At 42.2% G+C, this 22,218-nt stretch overlaps 1 protein-coding gene across 2 annotated transcripts in view; it reads left to right on the forward strand.

The window, feature by feature from the left end:
- Window positions 1-1,299: 1,299 nt before the first annotated feature.
- The window catches only part of MKRN1 (makorin ring finger protein 1), a 29,962-nt gene continuing 9,043 nt past the window's right edge, over window positions 1,300-22,218 (forward strand). The window contains exons 1-2 of one of the 2 annotated variants that reach the window (XM_036863512.1): window positions 1,301-1,684; window positions 9,030-9,158. In XM_036863512.1, the coding sequence (XP_036719407.1) occupies window positions 1,500-1,684; window positions 9,030-9,158 (314 nt within the window). In that variant the 5' untranslated portion in view covers window positions 1,301-1,499. Of the gene's footprint in view, window positions 1,685-9,029; window positions 9,159-22,218 lie in introns of both variants that reach the window. The other variant, XM_036863513.1, reaches the window with a different exon arrangement.

The raw sequence follows: 22,218 nt of genomic DNA on the forward strand, positions 1-22,218 counted from the left end.
CCAACAAAGATTTATTAACTTGCCGCAGCAGGGGAGGCCACCCAGGAGTGGAATGTGGGCATCTTGGAAAGGGGAATAGGGAGGGGCTTCTCACAGGGTTGAAGCTCTTTTTGGGTAACAACACAGCAGAAGACCAGCTCTGGTTTGGGGTGCTGTCGTGAGGTGGGGCAGTTTAGAAACTGGGTGTCTCATAAATCTTCTTTGGGAGGTCAGAGGGAGAAATGAAGTGGGGCTGGGGAAGTCATAGCAAAAAGCTGTAATTACTCAAAAGGGGATTGTTAGTCATTTCGCAGCCATGGTGTGGCCTTGGGTGAAACATTGTTTTCTGTTGGCTTTGCCACTGTCCTTGTTTGTGTCTGTTGGGTACATTGTGGTCTGATTATCAGTGGGGTGGATTTTCACTTTCTCAAGGTAGAGAGACTATAGAAAAGCAAATTTAAGGGCTCATGAAAAACTGCTCAGGATTTAATATGCAGCATCTGTGTGGACTATGGGCTTTAATCAGAAAGTAGGATTAAATACTTTTTAATGTTCCTAGTTTTAGAAATAACTCTTAGAAACTGGGATATTTCAGACAGCTTTTGTTATTCAATATCTATTAAGTTAAAACTGTAGTGTGAATCACAGTGGACTCTCATTTAATTTTCATAATCGTCTCTGGGGTAGGGACAATTATTATTTTTAAATTATTATTATTTATTATTTTACAGATGGAAAGCAGGAGCACTAAGAGGTAAGTTAACTTACTCAAAAACACATTGCTAGGAATGGGAGAGGCCTGGAGGTAACAGAGACAAGCTGACTGCAGAGCATTTGCTTAGCCACAATGCTGTTCTCTTGGGTTGAGAGATCCCACCTCTGATGGGAAGAATAAGAGAACATTTATTAAGTGTTTCGTCTGGCCAGGCACTAAGCTCAGTGATTGCCACACATATATAATCCTCACCACAACCCTATGTGGTAGGGCCTACTCTCACCCCCATTTGAGAGATCAGGAGACTGAGGCTAAATAGAATGGGTAACCAGCTCAAGTTCGTACAGCTAGTAATTGGTAGAGCCAGGAAAGTCTGGATTCAAACCCAGGACCCCAATCGCACTCCGCCTCTCCACTGCATCAGCCTATGCTGGGACGCATTCCTCTAAGTCAGTGCCCTTGAAATGAGGACTTTGGTTCCCAGGATGTGGAGCCTGGGGGCAGTAGGTGGGGGGGGTGGGCCTCACCTGGGGTAGCCCGCCCTCGCCCCGCCCCTCCCAGGCGGAGCTGCCTCGCCCACCAATCAGAGGGCGCTGGGGGCGGGCTGGGGGCGCTCGGGCTCCGGCCCGCAGTTCGAGCGGCGAGAGCGCTCAGAGACGCGACGCGGGGCAGAGGGGAGCGAGCGGGCGCCTTAGTGTCCTTACGCACCCCACCCCTCGCCTCGCCGCCTTCTCCTCCCGGCAGCCGGACCGGAATTATGTGATCCCGGAAGTTCCGGCGCCATTGCTGTGTGGGATAAACAGTAATGGCGGAGGCTGCAGCTCCCGGAACAACAGCCACAACATCAGGAGCAGGAGCGGCAGCGGCGGCGGTGGCAGCGGCCTCCCCCACCCCTACCCCCACAGTCACCTCCCCGTCCCTGGGGGCGGGGGGCGGGGGAGGCGGCAGCGACGGCAGCGGCGGCGGCTGGACTAAACAGGTCACCTGCAGGTGAGACGCAGCGCGGCCGGCGCCGGGCGCGGGGAGGGGACCGAGACCCCGGAGGAAGGGGCGGGCGACCGGCCGGAGGTGGGAGGGGAGCCGGCGCTTCGCAGCCGCCGCCGACGGTGCTGCTGCTGCTGCCGCCGCCGCCGCCGGCGTTGCTGTCCCCGCGGCGGCCGCGGCCTCCCCGCCCGCGCTGCGTCAACCCCCGCCGGCCGCTGAGGCTCGGGCGCGCGCGGCCTCGTTGCGGAGCCGCCGCACCGCCCGCCGTCTCCCCGCACCCGGCGGAGCGGCGCAGCGCGCACGGGGAGAGGTAGGATGACTCCTCCCTCCTTTTTATTGTCGCCGGATCCACCAGCCCCTGCCTCCAGCTCGCCGGTTCGAGAAGGCGGTTGGCGGTGTCGCCTGGAGCCCGCCGCCTCCACGCGACCCTGCCTGGCCGGGGAGCGCCGCCGCGGGCCCCGGCGAGGGGGCTTGGCTGCCGGGCCCCGCCGCCGTGTCATCCGTTTGTAAAGTCTTCTCGTGTCTCTCGGCCCCCGCCCTGCCCCACCCGGAGCAGGAGCTTTGGTTATTTCTTCTTTGTATGTTTATCGAGGTTGGCGGTTCTGAGCTTTGTCTTAGAACCGAGTGCCGGACCGGGGTCGTCTCCTCCGCCCTAAATTTGACGAGCTGCCGTTCCCGTTTCCCGGCAAAAGGTTTCTCTTTTGAAATCCACGCATCTTAAGGGAGTCGAGGAGCTCGTCGCTCCCAAAGGAGAGAGATTTTGTTTTGGTTTGGGATGTCGGATGAAAATATTTGGAAAAAAAATAAGTGATTAGTGGAGGACGGTTATACTGACGTGTGCACGCCTGTAAAAAATTATCGAGCTGCACGTTTAAGATTAGGGCATTTAATTGGATGTTCTACTTGGATTTTTAAAAAGTGATCAGTTAGCGCCTAGAAGCTTTTGTTTTTCAATCGGTTGAAAAAATCAGTTGAAACGCCGGTTTTCACTTAGGTGGGGTAATTTATATGTAAATGCTTGAAAATCTTAATGTACAGAACTCACTGCCTTGGTATTAACAGCGAGAGTGAAGCGTTCTCAGTGCTTAACATGATACATTTAAGGCATGAATGATAAGTTTAATTAAGTTTATTTTCAATAACGGGATGTAGAAAGCATAAAAGCCGTTTTAGGTGGCTTCTTCTATCAGTCATCTGTAGAGCCTTAGAATACTTGTGCAGTATCCCGAAGAATGAGAATTTTAAAATTCCTATTCATGGAACCAATTATTTGAGCCTGTTACTTCTCTTTTCTCTACAATGTTACAGTTGATTTATATGTGCTAGTTGACTCTTAAAAATAAAGGGACTAGTGTAACCTTTACATTCCTGAATTTTCTAGCCATTCATCTTGCAGTTCCAATCTATCTATACACTGAGACTAATCTTCCTTTAATATGTGGGTTCTTTAAGAACTCTATTCAGTGCCTTGATTTCACACACTGACTCTGATCTCAATATACTTTAGCCTTGAATACCCATCACTAACTTGACATTACTATATATTACTTGTCTCATTATTTTCCTGTTGTGTCTGTATCTGAGCTCAACTCATTTCTGTCCAGAATGCGTGGTCACATCTACACTTTACTTTCTCCTCTGTTAGGCACTTTTCCCTGATCTGCTTCCCCTTTTCTATTTCCTCACCAGTGTCCTCAGAATTCAGAACAGCTCGCCAGATTAATCATTCCTTTTTGCCTACCTTTAGGCTCTTTGAGTTTCTGAAATATCCCAGATCGATTCTGGACCAGTGGGAGTTCCTTGCCCATGAACAAATAGATTTATATATTTAAGAAATTTACATAGCTGAGTAATATTTCTAAGAAGCATTATGTATCAGATACAGGCTTAGATGTGCTATTGTTTTTGTTTTTCATATAAAGCTGTCTGTAGCTTTTGCTTGAGACAGTTATCCAAAAAAGCACAGGCTAGTTGATAAGTCTTGGGTTTTAATATTTGATATTGTTTTCAGTTGTTCTAAGTACTAACATGATCGCCTGTTAAAAAAAAAAATCTTTCTTCCTTGAATAGGGGAATACCAAATACGATATCTTCATTTATTTATTGTAAGCTTTGAGCTTTCTGAGAGCAGGGGCCCTGTTTTATCATTGTATCTGTAGGGCTTTACTCAGTGCCTGGTATACTCAGTAAATGCTTAAATTGATCTTGATAAATCCACACCTAAAATTACCCACCTTGATATGTGCTTGTAAGATTCCTCTGCTTTCGTTAAGAAGAAGATGACCCTTGTAAATCAGCAAAGACAAAGGACTTAATAGAACATGTGTATATCTTTCTGGGACTATCTCATTCAGTTATTCAGTAAATAAACATCAGTGCTTACAACGAGAGATGTAGAGCTAGAAGTTGAAGGAGATGCAGAAATGCACTGTATTATAAATATTTTCATTGTGTTTGATAGCAAAATCTCCTTTGAAGAGAATTCAAGATAGTGTTCTAGTTTGTGCCTCTTCCCCCCTTTGTATCTAGGAATTTGACTAAGGCTGTTTTCTTCACCAAGGGTATAATCCTCTTAGCTGTTTGGATGTTGGAAATTTGTTTCTGGTTGCTCAGAATCATCTGTATTTTCTTGTTGGTTAGTATTGTCTAAATATTTCTCTTGAAATTCTGTGTCATTGTGTTTATCTTCGCGGCTTTTAAGAAAAACCTGGGTGTACTTTTCCCCAGGAACTGTGTTACGCTGCCCCCACCAGGCCATTTTGATATCTTTTATTCGAATTTAGTGCTGTGAACTAGAAATGCTGTTGCTTTTTCTAGTTTTCTTGAGTGTTGGGGGTTAAAACAACAAAGTTGTAACTTGCAAGTTGTAATTTTGAATTTAGACACTGTTTTATCAGAGTGCTTCTGCAATGGTAGACGAGTGTATTGAAATAATACACAAAAACCAAGTGTTTTTTCATTTTGATTTTTCAAAAACTTTAAGTGTAGCTTAAAAATGAAGGGAATTTTTCCAGAAAGTCTTTATCCAAGTGCTATGATATCCATAGTAAGATTTATTGCTTGCAGACTTCAGTGTTTTTTGAAGGGATGGCATTGAAAAAGTTATTCAGCCCAGGGAAAAGAGAAATTAATTTGCTACTGGCACTATGATTCCCCATGACACCTAGCTGTCTTCTACAGTTTTTACTGAACAAATATCTAAGTATTATGTGTACAGGTACTATAGAAGATAAAAAGCAGAATAAACTGTGGTTCTTAAACACCAGGAATTTACAATCTAGTTTGAGAAATAGGGTACATGTACTTACCAAGAATTAAGTAACAGAGTAAGCAGTGTCACAGCAGATTAAGTGATTAAGTGCCAAATTAATTAATATTCTGTAATTTCTGTAAATCCCCAGACAGGTTGTTATGATGCCTAGAAGTACTTTAAGGGTATTCTGTAGCTCTCTTACACCCTCACAAGCTACTGTTGGGGTTTCTTATATGTATCTTGGTAACCATGCTTAACGTTTCCAAGAGGTACAACAGTCGGGGATTCTAGTCAATTGTATTTGTCTTTATTACTAGACAATATCTGATTGGAGTCATAGAATCTTCAAGGTGGAAGGAACCATAGAAATCATATGGCCCAGCCTTTAACTGAAGGCAAGCTCAGCCTGGACACTGGCATTGAGGTGAATTTGGATGATGGCTTTTTGGTGGTGGCATTTAAAAAAGAAAAAAAAATGGGGAGAAATTCTTGGGAGAGGTGCCTTTTTTCCTCTTTAGGTTATAACTTACACTATCATGTCGTAATCTCTTAGACTTAGACATGGGTTGGCAAGAAGGGATTTCACTCTGAGGACTGTTTATAATTATACCAACAGTGTTAATATCACTGAGAGACAAAAGGCAAGTAAAACAAACCAGAAGCCCAGACCATATGTAACCCAGACCATATGTACCAAACAACCATGTAAAATAATGCTTAGTATTTGGCAGTAACTAATTAGGGCTTGTATTCTAGTGTTTCTGTTGATTCTGCAGTATCAGGTGATTTTGTGTCTGCTTGAATTCCTTTGGTGATGCTAGTTCTGGACCTCAGGAACTTATTTCATTGCTGGATAGTTCTAGTTCTCAGTCCTTACGCTGAGCCAGGTTTATGATGTAGCTTCCCACATGTATTGACTTTGCCAGGAATAGTGCTGGAAAAGGCTATTCCTTTATCTTCTGGCCAAACTACTCCAGTTACTTAAAATCTTCTTATGGCATGACATCTAGGTCTCTTGCTTTTCTTACCCGATTTGTTAGTGTGTACCTCTTACAGTGTGTGGTCGGAAACAAATGTAGTCAAGGCAGAGAAGAGATGTGGAAGGGGAGATGAGGAAATGAACTCGAGTGCCAGCAAAGACACTACGCAGCAGCTGCTACTGCATGCGTGGTTTGTTTGTTTGTTTGTTTTTAAGTTCTTAAATCTGAAAGAGTGGTGAAACTAAGACAATAGCTTTACTGAGGGTCACAAAGCTGGAATTTAAACAGTCTTCCTAATCCTGAAACTGTGTGCTTTTTTATTTATTTATTTATTTATTTATTTATTTATTTATTTATTTATTCGGTTGCACCGGGTCTTAGTTGCGGCACGCATGTGGAATCTAGTTCCCCGGCCAGGGATCGAACCCAGGCCCCCTGCATTGGGAGCATGGAGTCTTAACCACTGTGCCACCAGGGAAGTCCCAAACTGTGTGCTTTTTATTACTACTTGGATCCAAACAGTTGACTACTGATGCAGCCTGATTGTATTAACTGTTCTGGTAGCTGCATCCACTGCTGGCTCTTGAAACTTGGACTCAACTGAAGTCCCTAGACATAAATGTAATTAGCTGGCCCAGACACATCACCTGGAAGAAGGCAGTTTAATGTAGTGCTTTAAAATTTAAATTTAATTCTGACATGTCCTTGTTTAAAATCTTTCAGTGGCTTCTTACTGCTTTAAGATAACTTGACTTAAAAGGCCCTGCAGAATCTGTTCCCTAGCTCTCCAGCCTGTCCTCCCCTCTGTTCTCTCCATTCTTGGTCACTGCTGTATTATGCTCTTGGTCAAAAGGTGCTAACAGGCCATGCTACACTGTCTTAGGCCAGTGACTCTGAGTTTTACTCTTTCATTTTGGATTCTCAGGAACAGTTTTTACTATCGTGGATGTCAAAAAGTAATAGTGGTGTGAGGTGTTGCAAAAGTGTTAAGGAAGAGCATCCTGCTGAACATTTAAATGCAGGTGTTAGGGAGCTGAACTCCTTGGAGCAACTGGTTTGAGATCTCTAGGGGTAGGTGTTTTATCAAGCCTTAAAACTGTATCAGTATGTGCATCTCTGACTTCAAGCTGACCCCAAAGAATATTGGAAGGTATAGACAGCTTTGTCTTGTGTTGAGAATTGTGAAAGTTCCCACTGGGGATGGGACAGTAAGCAACTGTATTCGAACAGTGAGACTGTTTCAAATGAATAACCAATTACCAACTGTGGATACTTTTATAGATACTTTGAAGCATGATTATACTAGTGGTGATTACAATGAAATTATTGATTTGTTGGGTTGTTGGCTTTTTTTAAGTGTTAATCTCTTCATTTATGCAGTCAAAAAGTACCTATTGGCACAAGTGGTTTAACTCAAATTTGTCTTATGTGGTGCTCAGACAGCTTCAAAGCTTGCAGAAAGTTGCCCTGTAGTTGAGCAAAAGTTCAGACCTAGTTAGATTAAGTTAAACCTGATAACAGTTGAAGTTAGGTTAATTATAGTTAGAATTTGACTTCCTACTACTATATTCTTATGTTTTGTTACGGGACTGAAACCCTAGGGCAGTTTAGGATCTTCTTGATGATTATAGCTGTTCCACCAAGATGTTACATTTTTTCTTTCTATGTCACATAGAAGGTATAAATGCCAGTAATTTTTTAAAAATTAATTAATTTTTGGCTGCGTTGGGTCCTCCTTGCTGTTCGAGGGCTCTCGGGCCACTCCCCGTTGCAGTGCGCCGTCCTCTCATTGTGGTGGCTTCTCTTGTTGCGGAGCACGGGCTTCAGGAGCATGGGCTTCAGTAGTTGTGGCACGCAGGCTCAGCAGCTGTGGCTCGCAGGGCTCCAGAGCGCAGGCTCAGCAGTTGTGGCGCACGGGCCTAGTTGCTTCGTGGCATGTGGGATCCTCCGGGACCAGGGCTCGAACCCGTGTCCCCCGCATTGGCAGGCGGATTCCCAACCACTGTGCCACCAGGGAAGCCCTGTGCCAGTAATTTGAATAGAACCTTTCACATTTCAATTTGGGGCAGCCGCCTTCAAGGCTCCTTTAGGTAAATATGAGTCTCTTTTCTATATATCCTTCAATCCAGTGGACAAGTGGAGTGCACTTACTGCTATTCTACCTTTCACCTCTAGATAATTGACACACCCAGGAGATAGGCACTTTTTCCTTACTCTGGATCAGCTGTACATAGATGCATATTTGGGGCAGTTACGGTCTGCCAACATGAAATCTTCATAACTCTGCTCAAGAGAAAGAGACCAAAGTCAGTGATGGGAGGGAGGATGCAAGGGGTGGTGGTGGTTCTACCCACTTTACAAGATCAAGATTATCTACAGACCTTTATTACTTCCCTGATCCACCTAGTTACTTACAGATTGCTGCTTGGCCCCCCGCCCTATTTCCAGTTTAGTTGGTCTGAGGTGAGGTCTCAAAAGTTGCACTTGTAGCAAATTCCCAGGTCCTCTTAGAAACTGAGTCATTCTCTGATACTTGGTTTTTGGAAACTGCTAGTTAGGTACACATGTTCTTCAGAACAAGAGTCTGCTAAATGAAGGACAGAAAGTGATTTCACTTTGCCTCTACCTTTGCAACAACTTTTACTTGTATTTTCACATGTGGCTTTTAAAGAATTAAAATGGTTTCTCCAAGAATTGAAACATATACAGTAGTCTGACCCGTTCAGGTTTACGTTGTTTCTTGCTTATCTTTGATTTTTTTTCAGATAGAGCTGCCGTTATGGCTGATGTTAGTGGAAAACAAGAAGCTACCTCTGTAAGACTGTAAAATGAGAGCAGTAGTCAGACTTAACCCGCAGAGACTAGATTAATGATGACCTCAAAGTTTAAATTGGTGTCTGTATCTATAGGCAACCTTCCTGTGGTACCATCATGGATAATTTTATGGTCATATGGTCTAGTTCTACTTTCTTTGTGTTCATGACTCGTATTTGTGTAAATAGACTATAACAGTAGAATATAGTATTAGTATATAGTGCTCCTGTGTTATTAGAATATATTGGTCATGAATTCTTTGAGTACTGACTTGTAAACCAACTTGTGGTTCTTTGTCTCACAGGTATTTCATGCATGGGGTTTGTAAGGAAGGAGATAACTGTCGATACTCACATGACCTCTCTGACAGTCCATATGGTGTAGTGTGCAAGTATTTTCAGCGAGGGTACTGTATTTACGGAGACCGCTGCAGGTAAGAATTTGTTTCCAATTCAGTTTTGTTCAGGGGTGGATGGAGAGGTTGGCAGAAAAAAATGAGAGTAAAATACGTAATTCCAACAACTTTGTAAATAATAGATTTAAAATAGTCCTTTTTTTTTTTTTTTTTTGCCACGCCTCGAAGCTTGCAGGATCTTAGTTCCCCGACCAGGGATTGAACCCCGGGCCATGGCAGTGAAAGCACCGAGTCCTAACCACTGGATCGCCAGGGAATTCCCTAAAGTAGTACTTTAAAAAGTGCTCATTAGAAATGTTAGCACACTGACAGGTCTTTCTCTTGGACGGAATGTATTACATTTAAAAAATGAGTTTATAATACAGTCCTAAGTTTAAATAGTGCCTGAGGAGCAACTTCCAGCAAACCTATGGATAGGGTATGGTGAAGGCGTGTTTGTTAATGGCATTTCCTCCTTTTTTTAAAAAATTATTTATTTATTTATTTTTGGCTGTGTTGGGTCTTCGTTGCTGTGCGAGGGCTTTCTCTAGTTGCGGCGAGCGGGGACCACTCTTCATCGCGGTGCGCGGGCCTCTCACTGTGGCGGGCTCTCTTGTTGCGGAGCACAGGCTCCAGATGCGCAGGCTCGGTAGCTGTGGCTCACGGGCCTAGTTGCTCCGTGGCACGTGGGATCCTCCCAGACCAGGGCTCAAACCTGTGTCCCCTGCATTGGCAGGCAGATTCTCAACCACTGTGCCACCAGGGAAGCCCAATGGCATTTCCTCTTAAAGACCAAGAATAAGGTTAATATTTGACCAGTTGGGACTAGTTTCAGTTGTTCTCTATTAGTATGAATTATGGGGAGAAAATGGGATCATAGGCATTTGGAACAGTGTATTAGGTTACTAGTTAAGAGGGCTTGTCATTCCAACTAAACTTTCATAAACCACTTGAGCTCGCAAGACTAAATTTTAAGCCAAGATTTACAGAAAATGCTTCAGAACAGTCTCTAGTATCTATCTCAGAACTGTGGAAAACCAAGAGGGATTAGTTATTAAGTAACCTCTATCATTATTCATTGAATTGGTACCATAATCCTGTTAAATTGCAATTCAGCAGTAGTGGGTTCTGTGGGTTCTGCTAGCAATTGGGTAGAGCTTTTCTTCTCTTTTTCTTTTTGGCCGTACTGCGCAGCACATGGGATCTTAGTTCCCTGACCAGGGAACCAAACCCGCACCCCCTGCAGTGGAAGCGCCAAGTCCTAACCACTGGACCACCAGGGAAGTCCCAGTTAGAGCTTTTCTTTATCTTCTCAGTTTAGAAAATATCTAAGTGTATTATCTATTGATGTTAAACAAGTTACCCTGAAAATCAGCAGTTTGAAAACAGCGAACATTTATTATCTCATATTCTGGAGTCTGGAATCTTGGAGTGGCTTAGCTGGGTGGGTGGTTCTAGCTTAGAGACTCCCAAGAGATTGCGGCCAAGATTTCAGCCAGGTCTGCCATCATCTGAAGTCTCAGTGGGGGCCTGAGGACCACTTTGAAGGTGGCTCACTCACACATCTGTTGGTGGGAGGCCTTAGTTCCTCGCCTTGTGGACATTTCCCTAGGGCTGCTTTAGTGTCCTCACACTAACTTGTCCCCAGAGTAAGTGATTCAAGAGAGACAGCAAGGACGAAACCACAATACCTTTTTATGACCTAGTCTCAGAAGTCACACACTGTCACTTCCACTATATTCTGTTTATGACAAGCGAGTCACTAAGTCCAGCCCACTTTCAAGGGGAAAGAAATTGGCCTCCACCTGTTGAGGGGCGGGGGGACTGTCAAAGAATTTCGGGCATATTTTATTTTATATTTTTTAAGGTTTTTTAAAAAAATTTATTTAAAATTTTTTTTTTTTGACTGTGTTGGGTCTTTGTTGCTGTGTGGGCTTTCTCTAGTTGCAGTGAGCGGGGACTACTCTTTGTTGCGGTGCGCGGGCTTCTCATTGCGGTGGCTTCTCTTGTTGTGGAGCACGGGCTCTAGGCACGTGGGCTTAAGTAGTTGTGGCATGAAGGCTCAGTAGTTGTGGCACACGGGCTTAGTTGCTCCGCGGCATGTGGGATCTTCCCGGACCAGGGCTCTAACCTGTGTCCCCTGCATTGGCAGGCGTATTCTTAACCACTGCGCCACCAGGGAAGTCCCAGGCATATTTTAAATGATCACACTAGGTAAGATATTTTGACAGTGTCATAGCCAATTTTAGCATCCTATTATCAGAAAAGAATTGTGTCAACTATTGGGTTCAAAAGCTTAGAGTTGAAAAGACTAAGAAATTATTGACGGGTGGAATATTGATGTTAGGTTATCTCACATCTGTTTTACTTAGGAAATCTAGTAAGGGTAGAGAAGAAGGAAGATTCTTTCCATGTAACTGTAGGAAGGATCCCAGAAATGGAACCCCTGGTATCTGAGTTTAGTGGTCATTTTGCCCTCTGCTGATTATTTTCATTGCAATATTGCTAGAAGGAAAAAACTGATACAATGACACTCAAAAAAAAAGCCAAAAACTAAAAAACCCAGATATGTCTTTTGTAGTCAGTCACAATATTAAAAAGGGCAATAGGTGTTAGAAATCCATCCTACTGTGAATGAGCGATTCTTTGTAGTAGGATGGTCTCTGCAAGATTTTTAAAAAAAAAATCTTTATTGGAGTATAATTGCTTCACAATACTGTGTTAGTTTCTGTTGCACAACAAAGTGAATCAGCCATATGTATACACATGTCCCCATATCCCCTCCCTCTTGAGCCTCCCTCCCACCCTCCCTATCCCACCCCTCTAGGTCATCACAAAGCACCAAGCAGATCTCCCTGTGCTATGCTGCTGCTTCCCACCAGCCAACTGTTTTACATTTGGTAGTGTGTATATGTTCATGCTACTCTCACTTCGCCGCAACTTTGCCCTCCCACGCCATCCATGTCCTCAAGTCCATTTTCTATGTCTACCTCTTTATTTCTGCCCTGCAACTAGGTTCATCAGTACCTTTTTTTTTTTTTTTTTTAGATTCCATATATATGCGTTAGCATACGGTATTTGTGTTTCTCTTTCTGACTTACTTCACTCTGTATGACACACTCTAGGTCGATCCACCTCACTACAAATAACTCAATTTTGTTTCTTTTTATGGCTGAGTAATATTCCATTGTATATATGTGCCACATCTTCTTTATCCATTTTCTGTAGGTGAACAGTTAGGTTGGTTCCATGTCCTGGCTATTGTAAATAGTGCTGCAATGAACACTGTGGTACATGTCTCTTTTTGAGTTATGGTTTTCTCAGGGTATAAGCCCAGTAGTGGGCTTGCTGGGTCATATGGTAGTTCCAGTTTTAGTTTTTAAAGGAACCTCCATACTGTTCTCCTTAGTGGTTGTATCAATTTACATTCCCACCAGTAGTGCAGGAGGGTTCCCTTTTCACCACACCCTTTCCAGCATTTATTGTTTCTAAATTTTTTGATAATGGCCATTCTGACTGTTGTGAGGTGATACCTCATTGTAGTTTTGATTTGCATTTCTCTAATAATTAGTGACGTTGAGCATCTTTTCATGTGCCTCTTGGCCATCTGTATGTCTTCCTTGGTGAAATGTCTATTTAGGTCTTCCACCCATTTTTTAACTGGATTTTTTTTTTTGATATTGAGCTGTTTGTATATTTTGGAGATTCATCCTTTGTCTGTTGTTTCATTTGCAAGTATTTTCTCCCAATCTGAGGGTTGTCTTTTTGTCTTGTTTATGGTTTACTTTGCTGTGCAAAGTTTTTAAGTTTAATTAAGTCCCATTTGTTTATTTTTGGTTTTATTTCCGGTACTCTAGGAGGTGGGTCAAAAAAGATCTTGCTGTGGTTTATGTCAAAGAGTGTTTTTCCTATGTTTTCCTCTAAGAGTTTTATAGTGTCTGGTCTTACATTTAAGTCTTTAATCCATTTGGAGTTTATTTTTGTGTATGGTGTTAGGTAGTGTTCTAATTTCATTCTTTCACATGTAGCTGTCCACTTTTCCCAGCACCACTTATTTAAGAGGCCGTCTTTTCTCCATTGTATGTTCTTGCCTCCTTTGTTGTAAATTAGGTGTCCATGTGTGCGTGGGTTTATCTCTGGGCATTCTATCTTGTACCATTGATCTATATTTCTCTTTGTGTGCCAGTACCATACTGTCTTGATTACTGTAGCTTTGTGGTATAGTTTGAAGTTGGGGAGCCTTATTCCTCCAGCTCCATTTTTCTTTCTCAAGACTGCTTTGGCTATTTGGGGTCCTTTGTGTTTCCATATGAATTGTAAAATATTTTGTTCTAATTCTGTGAAGAATGCCATTGGTAGTTTGATAGGGATTGCATTGAATCTGTAGATTGCTTTGGCTAGTATAGTCATTTTCACAATATTGATTTTTCCAATCCAAGAACATGGTATATTTCTCCATCTCTTTATGTCATCTTTGATTTCTTTCATCAGTATTTTATAGTTTTCTGAGTACAGGTCTTTCGCCTCCTTAGGCAGGTTTATTCCTAGGTATTTTATTCTTTTCGTTGCAGTGGTAAATGGGAGTGTTTCATTAATTTCTCTTTCTGATTTTTCGTTGTTGGTGTATAGGAATGCCAGAGATTTCTGTGCATTAATTTTGTATCCTGCAACCTTACCAAATTCATTGATTAGCTCTAGTAGTTTTCTGGTGGCATCTTTAGGATTCTCTATGTATAGTATCATGTCATCAGCAAACAGTGACAGTTTTATTTCTTCTTTTCCAATTTGTATTCCTTTTATTTCTTTTTCTTCTCTGATTGCCATGGCTAGGACTTCCAAAACTATGTTGAATAAGAATGGCGAGAGTGGACATCCTTGTTTTGTTCCTGATCTTAGAGGAAATGCTTTCAGTTTTTCACCATTGAGTATGATGCTTGCTGTGGGTTTGTCATATGTGTCTTTTATTATGTTGAGGTAGGTTCCCTCTTTGCCCATTTTTTGGAGAGTTTTTATCATAAATGGGTGTTGAATTTTGTCAAAAGCTTTTTCTGCATCTATTGAGATGATCATATGGTTTTTCTTCTTCAATTTGTTAATATGGTGTATCACATTGATTTGCATATATTGAAGAATCCTTGCATCCCTGGGATAAATCCCACTTGATCATGGTGTATGATCCTTTTAATGTGTTGTTGGAGTCAGTTTTCTAGTATTTTCTTCAGGATTTTTGCATCTATGTTCATCAGTGATATTGGTCTATAATTTTCTTTTTTTGTGATATCTTTTTTCTGGTTTTGGTATCAGGGTAATGGTGGCTTCGTAGAAGAAATTTGGGAGTGTTTCTCCCTCTGCAGCTTTTTGGAAGAGTTTGAGAAGGATCGGTGTTAGCTCTTCTACAAGTTTGATAGAATTCGCCTGTGAAGCCATCTGGTCCTGGACTTTTGTTTGTTAGAAGATTTTAAATTATGGTTTCAATTTCATTACGTGTGATAGATCTGTTTATATTTTCTGATTCTTCCTGGTTCAGTCTTGGAAAATTGTTTTTCCAAGAATTTGTCCATTTCTTTGTGGTTGTCCATTTTATTGGCATATAGTTGTTTGTAGTAGTCTCTTATAATCCTTTATATTTCTGCAGTGTCAGTTGTGATTTCTCCTTTTTCATTTCTAATTTTATTGATTTGTGTCCTCTCCCTTTTTTTTCTTGATGAGTCTGGCTAAGGGTTTATCAATTTTGTTTATCCTCTCAAAGAACCAGCTTTTAGTTTCATTGATCTTTGCCATTGTTGTCTTCATTTGTTTCATTTATTTCTGCTCTGATCTTTATGATTTCTTTCCTTTTACTGACTTTGGGTTTTCTTTGTTCTTCTGTCTCTAGTTGTTTTAAGTGTAGGGTTAGATTGTGTATTTGAGATTTTTCTTGTTTTTTGAGGTGAGATTGAATTGCTATAAATTTCCCTCTTAGAACTGCTTCTGCTGCGTCCCATAGGTTTTGGGTCGTGGTGTTTTTGTTGTCATTTGTTCCTATGTATTTTTTTATTTCTTCTTTGATTTCTTCAGTGATCTCTTTAGCCTCCATGTATTTTTGTTTTTTACAGTTTTTTTCCCGTAATTTACTTCCAATCTCATAGCGTTGTGGTCAGAAAAGATGCTTGATATGATTTCAGTTTTCTTAAATTTTCCGAGGCTTGATTTGTGACCCAAGATGTGATCTATCCTGGAGAATGTTCCATGTGCACTTGAGAAGAAAGTATATTCTGCCACTTTTGGGTGGATAAATATCAATTAGATCTGCCTGGTCTGTTGTGTCATTTAAAGCTTGTGTTTCCTTATTTATTTTCTGTTTGGATAATCTGTCCATTGGTGTAAGCGGGGTGCTAAAGTCCCCTACTATTATTGTGTTACTGTCGATTTCTTCTTTCATCGTTGTTCGCAGCTGCCTTACGTATTGAGGTGCTCCTATGTTGGGTGCATAAACATTTATCACTGTTACATCTTCTTGGATTGATCCCTTGATCATTATGTGGTGTCCCTCCTTATGTCTTGTAACAGTCTTTATTTTAAAGTCTATTTTATCTGATACAAGTATTGCTACTCCAGCTTTCTTTTGATTTGCATTTGCATGGAATATCTTTTTCCATCCCTTCACTTTCAGTCTGTATGTGTCCCTAGGTCTGAAGTGGGTCTCTTGTAGACAGCATATATATGGGTCTTGTTTTTGTATCCATTCAGCCAGTCTGTGTTTTTTGGTTGGGGCATTTGATCCATTCACATTCAAGGTTATTATCAATATGTATGTTCCTATTACCATTTTCTTAATCATTTTGGGTTTGTTTTTGTGGGTCTTTTTCTTCTCTTGTGTTTCCTGCTTAGAGAAGTTTCTTTAGCATTTGTTGTAAAGCTGGTTAGGTGGTGCTGAATTCTTTTAGCTTTTGCTTGTCTGAACAGCTTTTGACTTCTCCATCAAATCTGAATGAGATCCTTGCTGGTTAGAGTTATCTTGGTTGTAGGTTTTTCTCTTTCATCACTTTAAGTATATCCTGCCACTCCCTTTTGGCCTGAAGAGTTTCCGCTGAAAAATCAGCTGATAACCGTATGGGGATTCCTTTGTATGTTATTTTTTGTTTTCCCTTGCTGCTTTTAATATTTTTCTTTGAATTTAATTTTTGTTAGTTTGATTAATATGTGTCTTGGTGTGTTCTTCCTAGGATTTATCCTGTATGGGACTCTCTGTGCTTCCTGGACTTGGGTGATATTTCCTTTCCCATGCTAGGGAAGTTTTCAACTATAATCTCTTCAAATATTTTCTCAGATCCTTTCTCTTTCTCTTCTTCTTTTGGGACCCCTATAATTCGAATGTTGGTGCTTTTAGTGTTGTCCCAGAGGTCTCTGAAATTGTCTTCAATTCTTTTCATTCTTTTTTCTTTATTCTGCTCCTCGGAAGTTATTTCCACCATTTTGTCTTCCAGCTCACTTATTCGTTTTTCTGCCTCAGTTATCTGTTATTGATTCCTTCTAGTGTATTTTTCATTTCAGTTATTGTGTTGTTCATCTCTGTTTGTTCTTTAGTTCTTCTAGATCTTTGTTAAACATTTCTTGTATTTTCTCAGTCCATGCCTCCATTCTACTTCCAAGATTCTGGATCATCTTTACTGTCATTACTGTGAATTCTTTTTCAGGTAGATTGCCTATTTCCTCTTCATTTATTTGGTCTTGTAGGTTTTTACCTTGCTCCTTCATCTGTGATATATTTTTTTTGCCGTCTCTCTCTCTCTCTCTCTCCCTTTTTTTTTTTTGAGTGGGATTATGTTCCTGTCTTACTGGTTGTTTGGCCTGAGGCTTCCAACACTGGGGTTTGTAGGCTATTGAGTAGAGCTGGGTTTTGTTGCTGAGATGAGAGATTCCGTGAGGCCTCACTCTGATGAATATTCCCTGGAGTTTAAGGTTCTCTGTTAGTACAGTGGTTCAGACTCAGAACTCCCACCAGCGGAGCTCTGGCCCAACTCCGGGCTTGTGAACCAAGATGCCGCAAGCCGCCTGGGGTGACAAAAAAAAGAAAAATAACCAATAATATAGTAAAAAATAAAATTAGCTTAGGAAACTAACAGATATTTTAGGAAGAATATAAAAATAAAAATATAGATGAGTCAACAACCAGAATGTGCATCAGTACCACAATAGTAGAAAAAAAAAGAGGAGGAGGAAAATGAAAAAGGACGGAGGCGGGGAGAAAGGCCTTGGCTGTGGAGAGTGGGGCCTAAGCAAGGGCAAGGTTTGGGCAGTGGGCAGGGCCAGTGCTCAGGACCCACAGGGCTGGAAAAGGCCTTGGGGACTGTGGGGGGTGGGGCTTAGGCTCAAGGAGCAGAGGTTGGTCTCAGAGGGTGGGGGACCTCACCTGGGAGCCCAGCAGGCTTCCTGGGCTCGAGTGGGCGGGGCAAACGCCCTCCTCTCCTCTCCAGGTCCTCCTGGAGGGCTCCTCCCATCTGCCTCTCGTGATCTCCCCGGCCTCCCTCCTGTGCCCCCAAGGACCCACGCGGCCTGGAGGGGGGTTTGGAGGACAGGGGGGCCTCACCTGGGAGCTCAGCAGGCTCCCCGTGCCCAAGTGGGTGGGGCAGTCGCCCTCCACTCCTCTCCCACTCCTCCTGGTGGGCTCCTTCCGCCTGCCTCTCCTGACCTCCCCGCCCTCAGGGGCACCGATCCTGTCTGGCCTCCACATCTCCCACTGTCAGTCTCCCTACGTCCTACCGGTTCACCTTAGGGTTCCTCCTGTCTCCTTGGGTGTCAGAGTCCACCACCAGCGGCCAGCAGGTGCCCTAGCTGTGGGGAGACGCTAACTCTGCATCTTCCCGCACCGCCATCTTGACTCCACCTCCTCTGCAGGGTTTTTAAACCAACTTAATTCCTTGACTAGGCAGTCAGTTGAAAATCCTTGTAAACTGTAGGGAGAGAGGAATTGAATGTAGGCGAGAGTGGACACACAGGGCTGTAAGGTGCGCAGCAGAGAGATGTGGAGAATAATATACTGTGTGATAGATTGTGGAAAAGTATGGTTGTTAACAGATGAGCCTCTTATTTCAGAAGAGAGTCTCATATGATTGGACCATAGAGGTGAAATGACTGGGAAGTAAGGGGGTAAATTGAAGAAATCCGAGCCAAGGCCTAGGCTCCATGTGTTAATCAGCTTAGTTTTCAGGTAGCTTTGCCAGCCCCAAATGGCATTCCATGTTCTCCTTGAGAGTAAGTATAGAGCCCATCTTCCGCATTACCCTGTATTCAGAGTGGGTTTCCTTGTGGGAGACCAAGGTTGAAGGCTAGGGAGTAAGGTAGGTGCCCTGTTTCAGTGAGGCTCTGATACTTAGGTGGATGCAAGTCACCTAACAAACTGCTTTTTTCTTTTTAGTTTTCTCTTTAGTAAGGGTACACAGCTCCCTTTTTGGGGAATGATCCTGATTTGAGCTGAGTTTAGTGCTCTTAGGGTAAAGTGAAAGGAGTTAGGGAAACCTACATCCCAATAGTCTACCTGAAAGGAAAGTTTGATGATAATTGTTTGGGACAGGCTGATATAGGTGATTATTAAGAGCTTGATTATAGACTAGCTAAGGAAGGAATCTCATGGAGTGGCTTGTTCCAAGATTGTTTGTCTCCTCATTAAAATTGTACTTGGGGGCTTAAGCCTACTTGTCACTCTTACTATGTAGAGATCTTTTTATACAACTTGGCCAATGCCCAGGGATTTTGAGTAATTTAACTCCTCATGAAGGGAATAGTTTATAATGAAAGATGATATCCTAGTTCCAACAGGTCAGAAGTGTTGCTGCATCTGTGTTGCAGAAGTGTTGCTGTATCTGTGTTGCAGAAGTATTGCTGCATCCGTGTTGCATAACGGGGGTGCTGTTATTTAGTGATGCCAGTTCTTTGTTGCTCAGGACTGTTGCAGGAGATCTAGCATCCTTTGCCCCCACTGCATAAGTGCCATTAGAACTCCTAGTCATTGTTTCTGAACAGCCACTTGGGAAAGGGACAGGACTGCCTTGGTTGACAACCATTGTTATGGTAGATCTTGTTTCCTTTGGAGTGACCGTGAGGCGTGCGGGATCTTAGTTTCCTGACCAGGGATTGAACCCATGCTCCCTGCAGTGGAAGCTCGGAGTCCTGACCACTGGACTACCAGGGGATTCCCCTTTGGAGGGATTTTTTTGCCCTATAGACCTACCAAATCCCATAAGTTAAAATCTTTAAAGGCAGATATCAAAGCTCAGAATGATTGGGGGTGGGGAGTTGCAAGCCAACCACAGGGAGCAATGTCTGTCTTTTGTGTAGAGGTAGAAGAAAAATGGATTAAACTTCCTTAGAAATTGATACTGTGTGAAAGTATTTTTTGCAAGATGTGAAAGAAAAACTCAATATTAGTTTCAGTGTTGCCTCAGTATTAACTTACCTCTTAACACTGTGGCTTAAAGGATCAGCAATTCTGTGTTAATTTCTTAAAGAATTAATAACTTTACAAAGCCACTGTCATGGACTGTGAATCCAGTAGATGTGAGAATTCTCTTTAATGCGGCCTGGCAGACTTTCAGTATGGGGCCAGAGAATTAATATTTGTGGCTGGGCAGGCCATACGGTTTCTTGTAGCACAAAAACAGCCCTAGATAAATACATAAGCTAATAGATGTGGCTGTGTTCCAATGAAACTTCATTTTGGGACACTGAAATTTTATTTAATTAATTAGTTAATTAATTTAAACATTTCTGAGAGAGAGTTTATTTTATTTATTTTTTAAAATTTTATTTTTGGCCGTGCTGTGTGGCATGCGGGATCTTAGTTCCCCGACCAGGGATCAAACCCATGCCCCCTGCATTGGGAGTGCAGAGTCTTAACCACTGGACCCCCCAGGGAAGTCCTTGAAATTTTAATTTCAGTTACTTTTCGTGTCATAAAATGATCTTTTTTCCAACTATTTAAAAATGCCAAAACCATTCCTAGCTCCCGTTGGGTTTGGCTTGAGGGCCATAGGTGGCCGGTCCCTGTTCTATGAAGAGCTCCATGCTTCACTGAACCATTAGTTTTTAGTAAACTCCTTTCAAAGTGGGAGTGTTGCTTTTGCCTTTGTCTTTTTCTTTCTTGCTTTATTCTTTCTTATTTGTACTCTACCTTTCCTAGTGCTTACTCACAAATTTTTACTTTAGAAGCGTATTTTATATAGATATATTCTGCACTATTTACAGATGTGAACTTTCTTGCTAATATTCTGTGCTTTCAAAAATTTTATTTATACCTTATTGATTCCTTGATAAATTTTCCTTAAAACCAAAATGCACTCCTTTCAAAAACTTTGTAGTATTTGTAATTTGATAGATGGTGATAAGCATTTGAGTCCTATCTTTTAAGTAGTTTTTTGAGTCATTTACCCTGAAATTCTTTTTTTTTTAATTATTTAATTATTTATTTATTTATTTATGGCTGTGTTGGGTCTTCGTTTTCTATGCGAGGGCTTCCTCTAGTTGCGGCAAGCGGGGGCCACTCTTCATCACGGTGCACGGGCCTCTCACTATCGCGGCCTCTCTTGTTGTTGTGGAGCACAGGCTCCAGACGCGCAGGCTCAGTAATTGTGGCTCATGGGCCTAGTTGCTCCGTGGCATGTGGGATCTTCCCAGACCAGGGCTCGAACCCGTGTCCCCTGCACTGGCAGGCAGACTCCCAACCACTGCACCACCAGGGAAGCCCCTTTTTTTTAAAAAAAAAAAAAAGATGGCTCTTAGCTTTTTTTTTTAAATTAATTAATTATTTTATTTATGGCTGTGTTGTGTCTTCGTTTCTGTGCGAGGGCTTTCTCTAGTTGTGGCAAGGGGGGGCCACTCTTCATCGCGGTGCGCGGGCCTCTCACTATTGTGGCCTCTCTTGCGGAGCACAGGCTCCAGACACGCAGGCTCAGTAATTGTGGCTCACGGGCCTAGTTGCTCCGCGGCATGTGGGATCTTCCCAGACCAGGGCTCGAACCTGTGTCCCCTGCATTGGCAGGCAGATTCCTAACCACTGCGCCACCAGGGAAGCCCCTACCCTGAAATTCTTGAGATCAATATGGCAAAGGAGAAAGAAAGAGAACTAAAATATGGGTGTCATATCTATTTCTTAGACCCTTTATGTATCTTGACATTTAGTTTTATTTAATCCTTTAATACTTTCCCAAAGCCCTGAAGGCTTTCTCTATTGGTGAAGCTGGCATTTTAAATTCAAGCCTGTCTTAATTCTGAAACCCGGGTTCTTTTCTAACTTAAAGGCTGTGAAAGCAGTTAAAATGTGAGGATCTGGGGATAGATTTCTAAGGTTCCTTAAGGCTCTGAAACAAACTTCAGAGCAGTGCTGTTTAATAGAACTTTGTGCGATAGTGTGAATGCCCAAAAAGGTGACCCCTAGCTACGTGTGACTACTTATGGAACACTTGAAAACGTAGCTAGTGCCAGGACCAAGGAACTGAGTTTTAAATGTTATTTAAGTATAAATAGCTAGATATGGCTAATGGCTGCTCTCTTGTACAGGGTGGCTTTGGAGTCACATTAGACCTAGAGCACTACTTACACGTCATCTGTAAAATGAAATAATACCTTCTCATAGTTTTTTGATGATGAAGTGAGGTGGTACAAGTGAAAGAGCATATTTCTGATCTTCGGCTGGCATAATTCCAGTCTGTGGGATAAATGCACTGGGTTTTGTAGCTGATATCAGGATACTCAAATTACTTGTACTGCAAAGCAGAGTAGGTTACCTACTGCTTAGGAGTAGGAATAGGAAGATTTGAGATAATATAAGGATAAAGACCAGCTCAGCAAATGTTTGCCATAAGCTAAAGGACAGTCTTTAGTTAAAGTTTTACCTCTTCTTTAGATGTAAACACAGACACTTATAAGGCAGATGACCCATGGTCAGTACTGCCCGGTTAACTAATTAATGACAACAACTGCTAGATACATACTATATGTTATAACACAGTTTATGTACTGCATTCGTAATTTATTGTGTCTGGGTGAATCTCTCAGCATAAAATACTCAAAGAATTGTGAGGATTTTCTCAGGCAGCAAGGTGCTTCTTAAAGGAAATAAACA

Source organism: Balaenoptera musculus, chromosome 9 (genome assembly GCF_009873245.2).
Source record: "Balaenoptera musculus isolate JJ_BM4_2016_0621 chromosome 9, mBalMus1.pri.v3, whole genome shotgun sequence".
Taxonomy (NCBI): domain Eukaryota; kingdom Metazoa; phylum Chordata; class Mammalia; order Artiodactyla; family Balaenopteridae; genus Balaenoptera; species Balaenoptera musculus.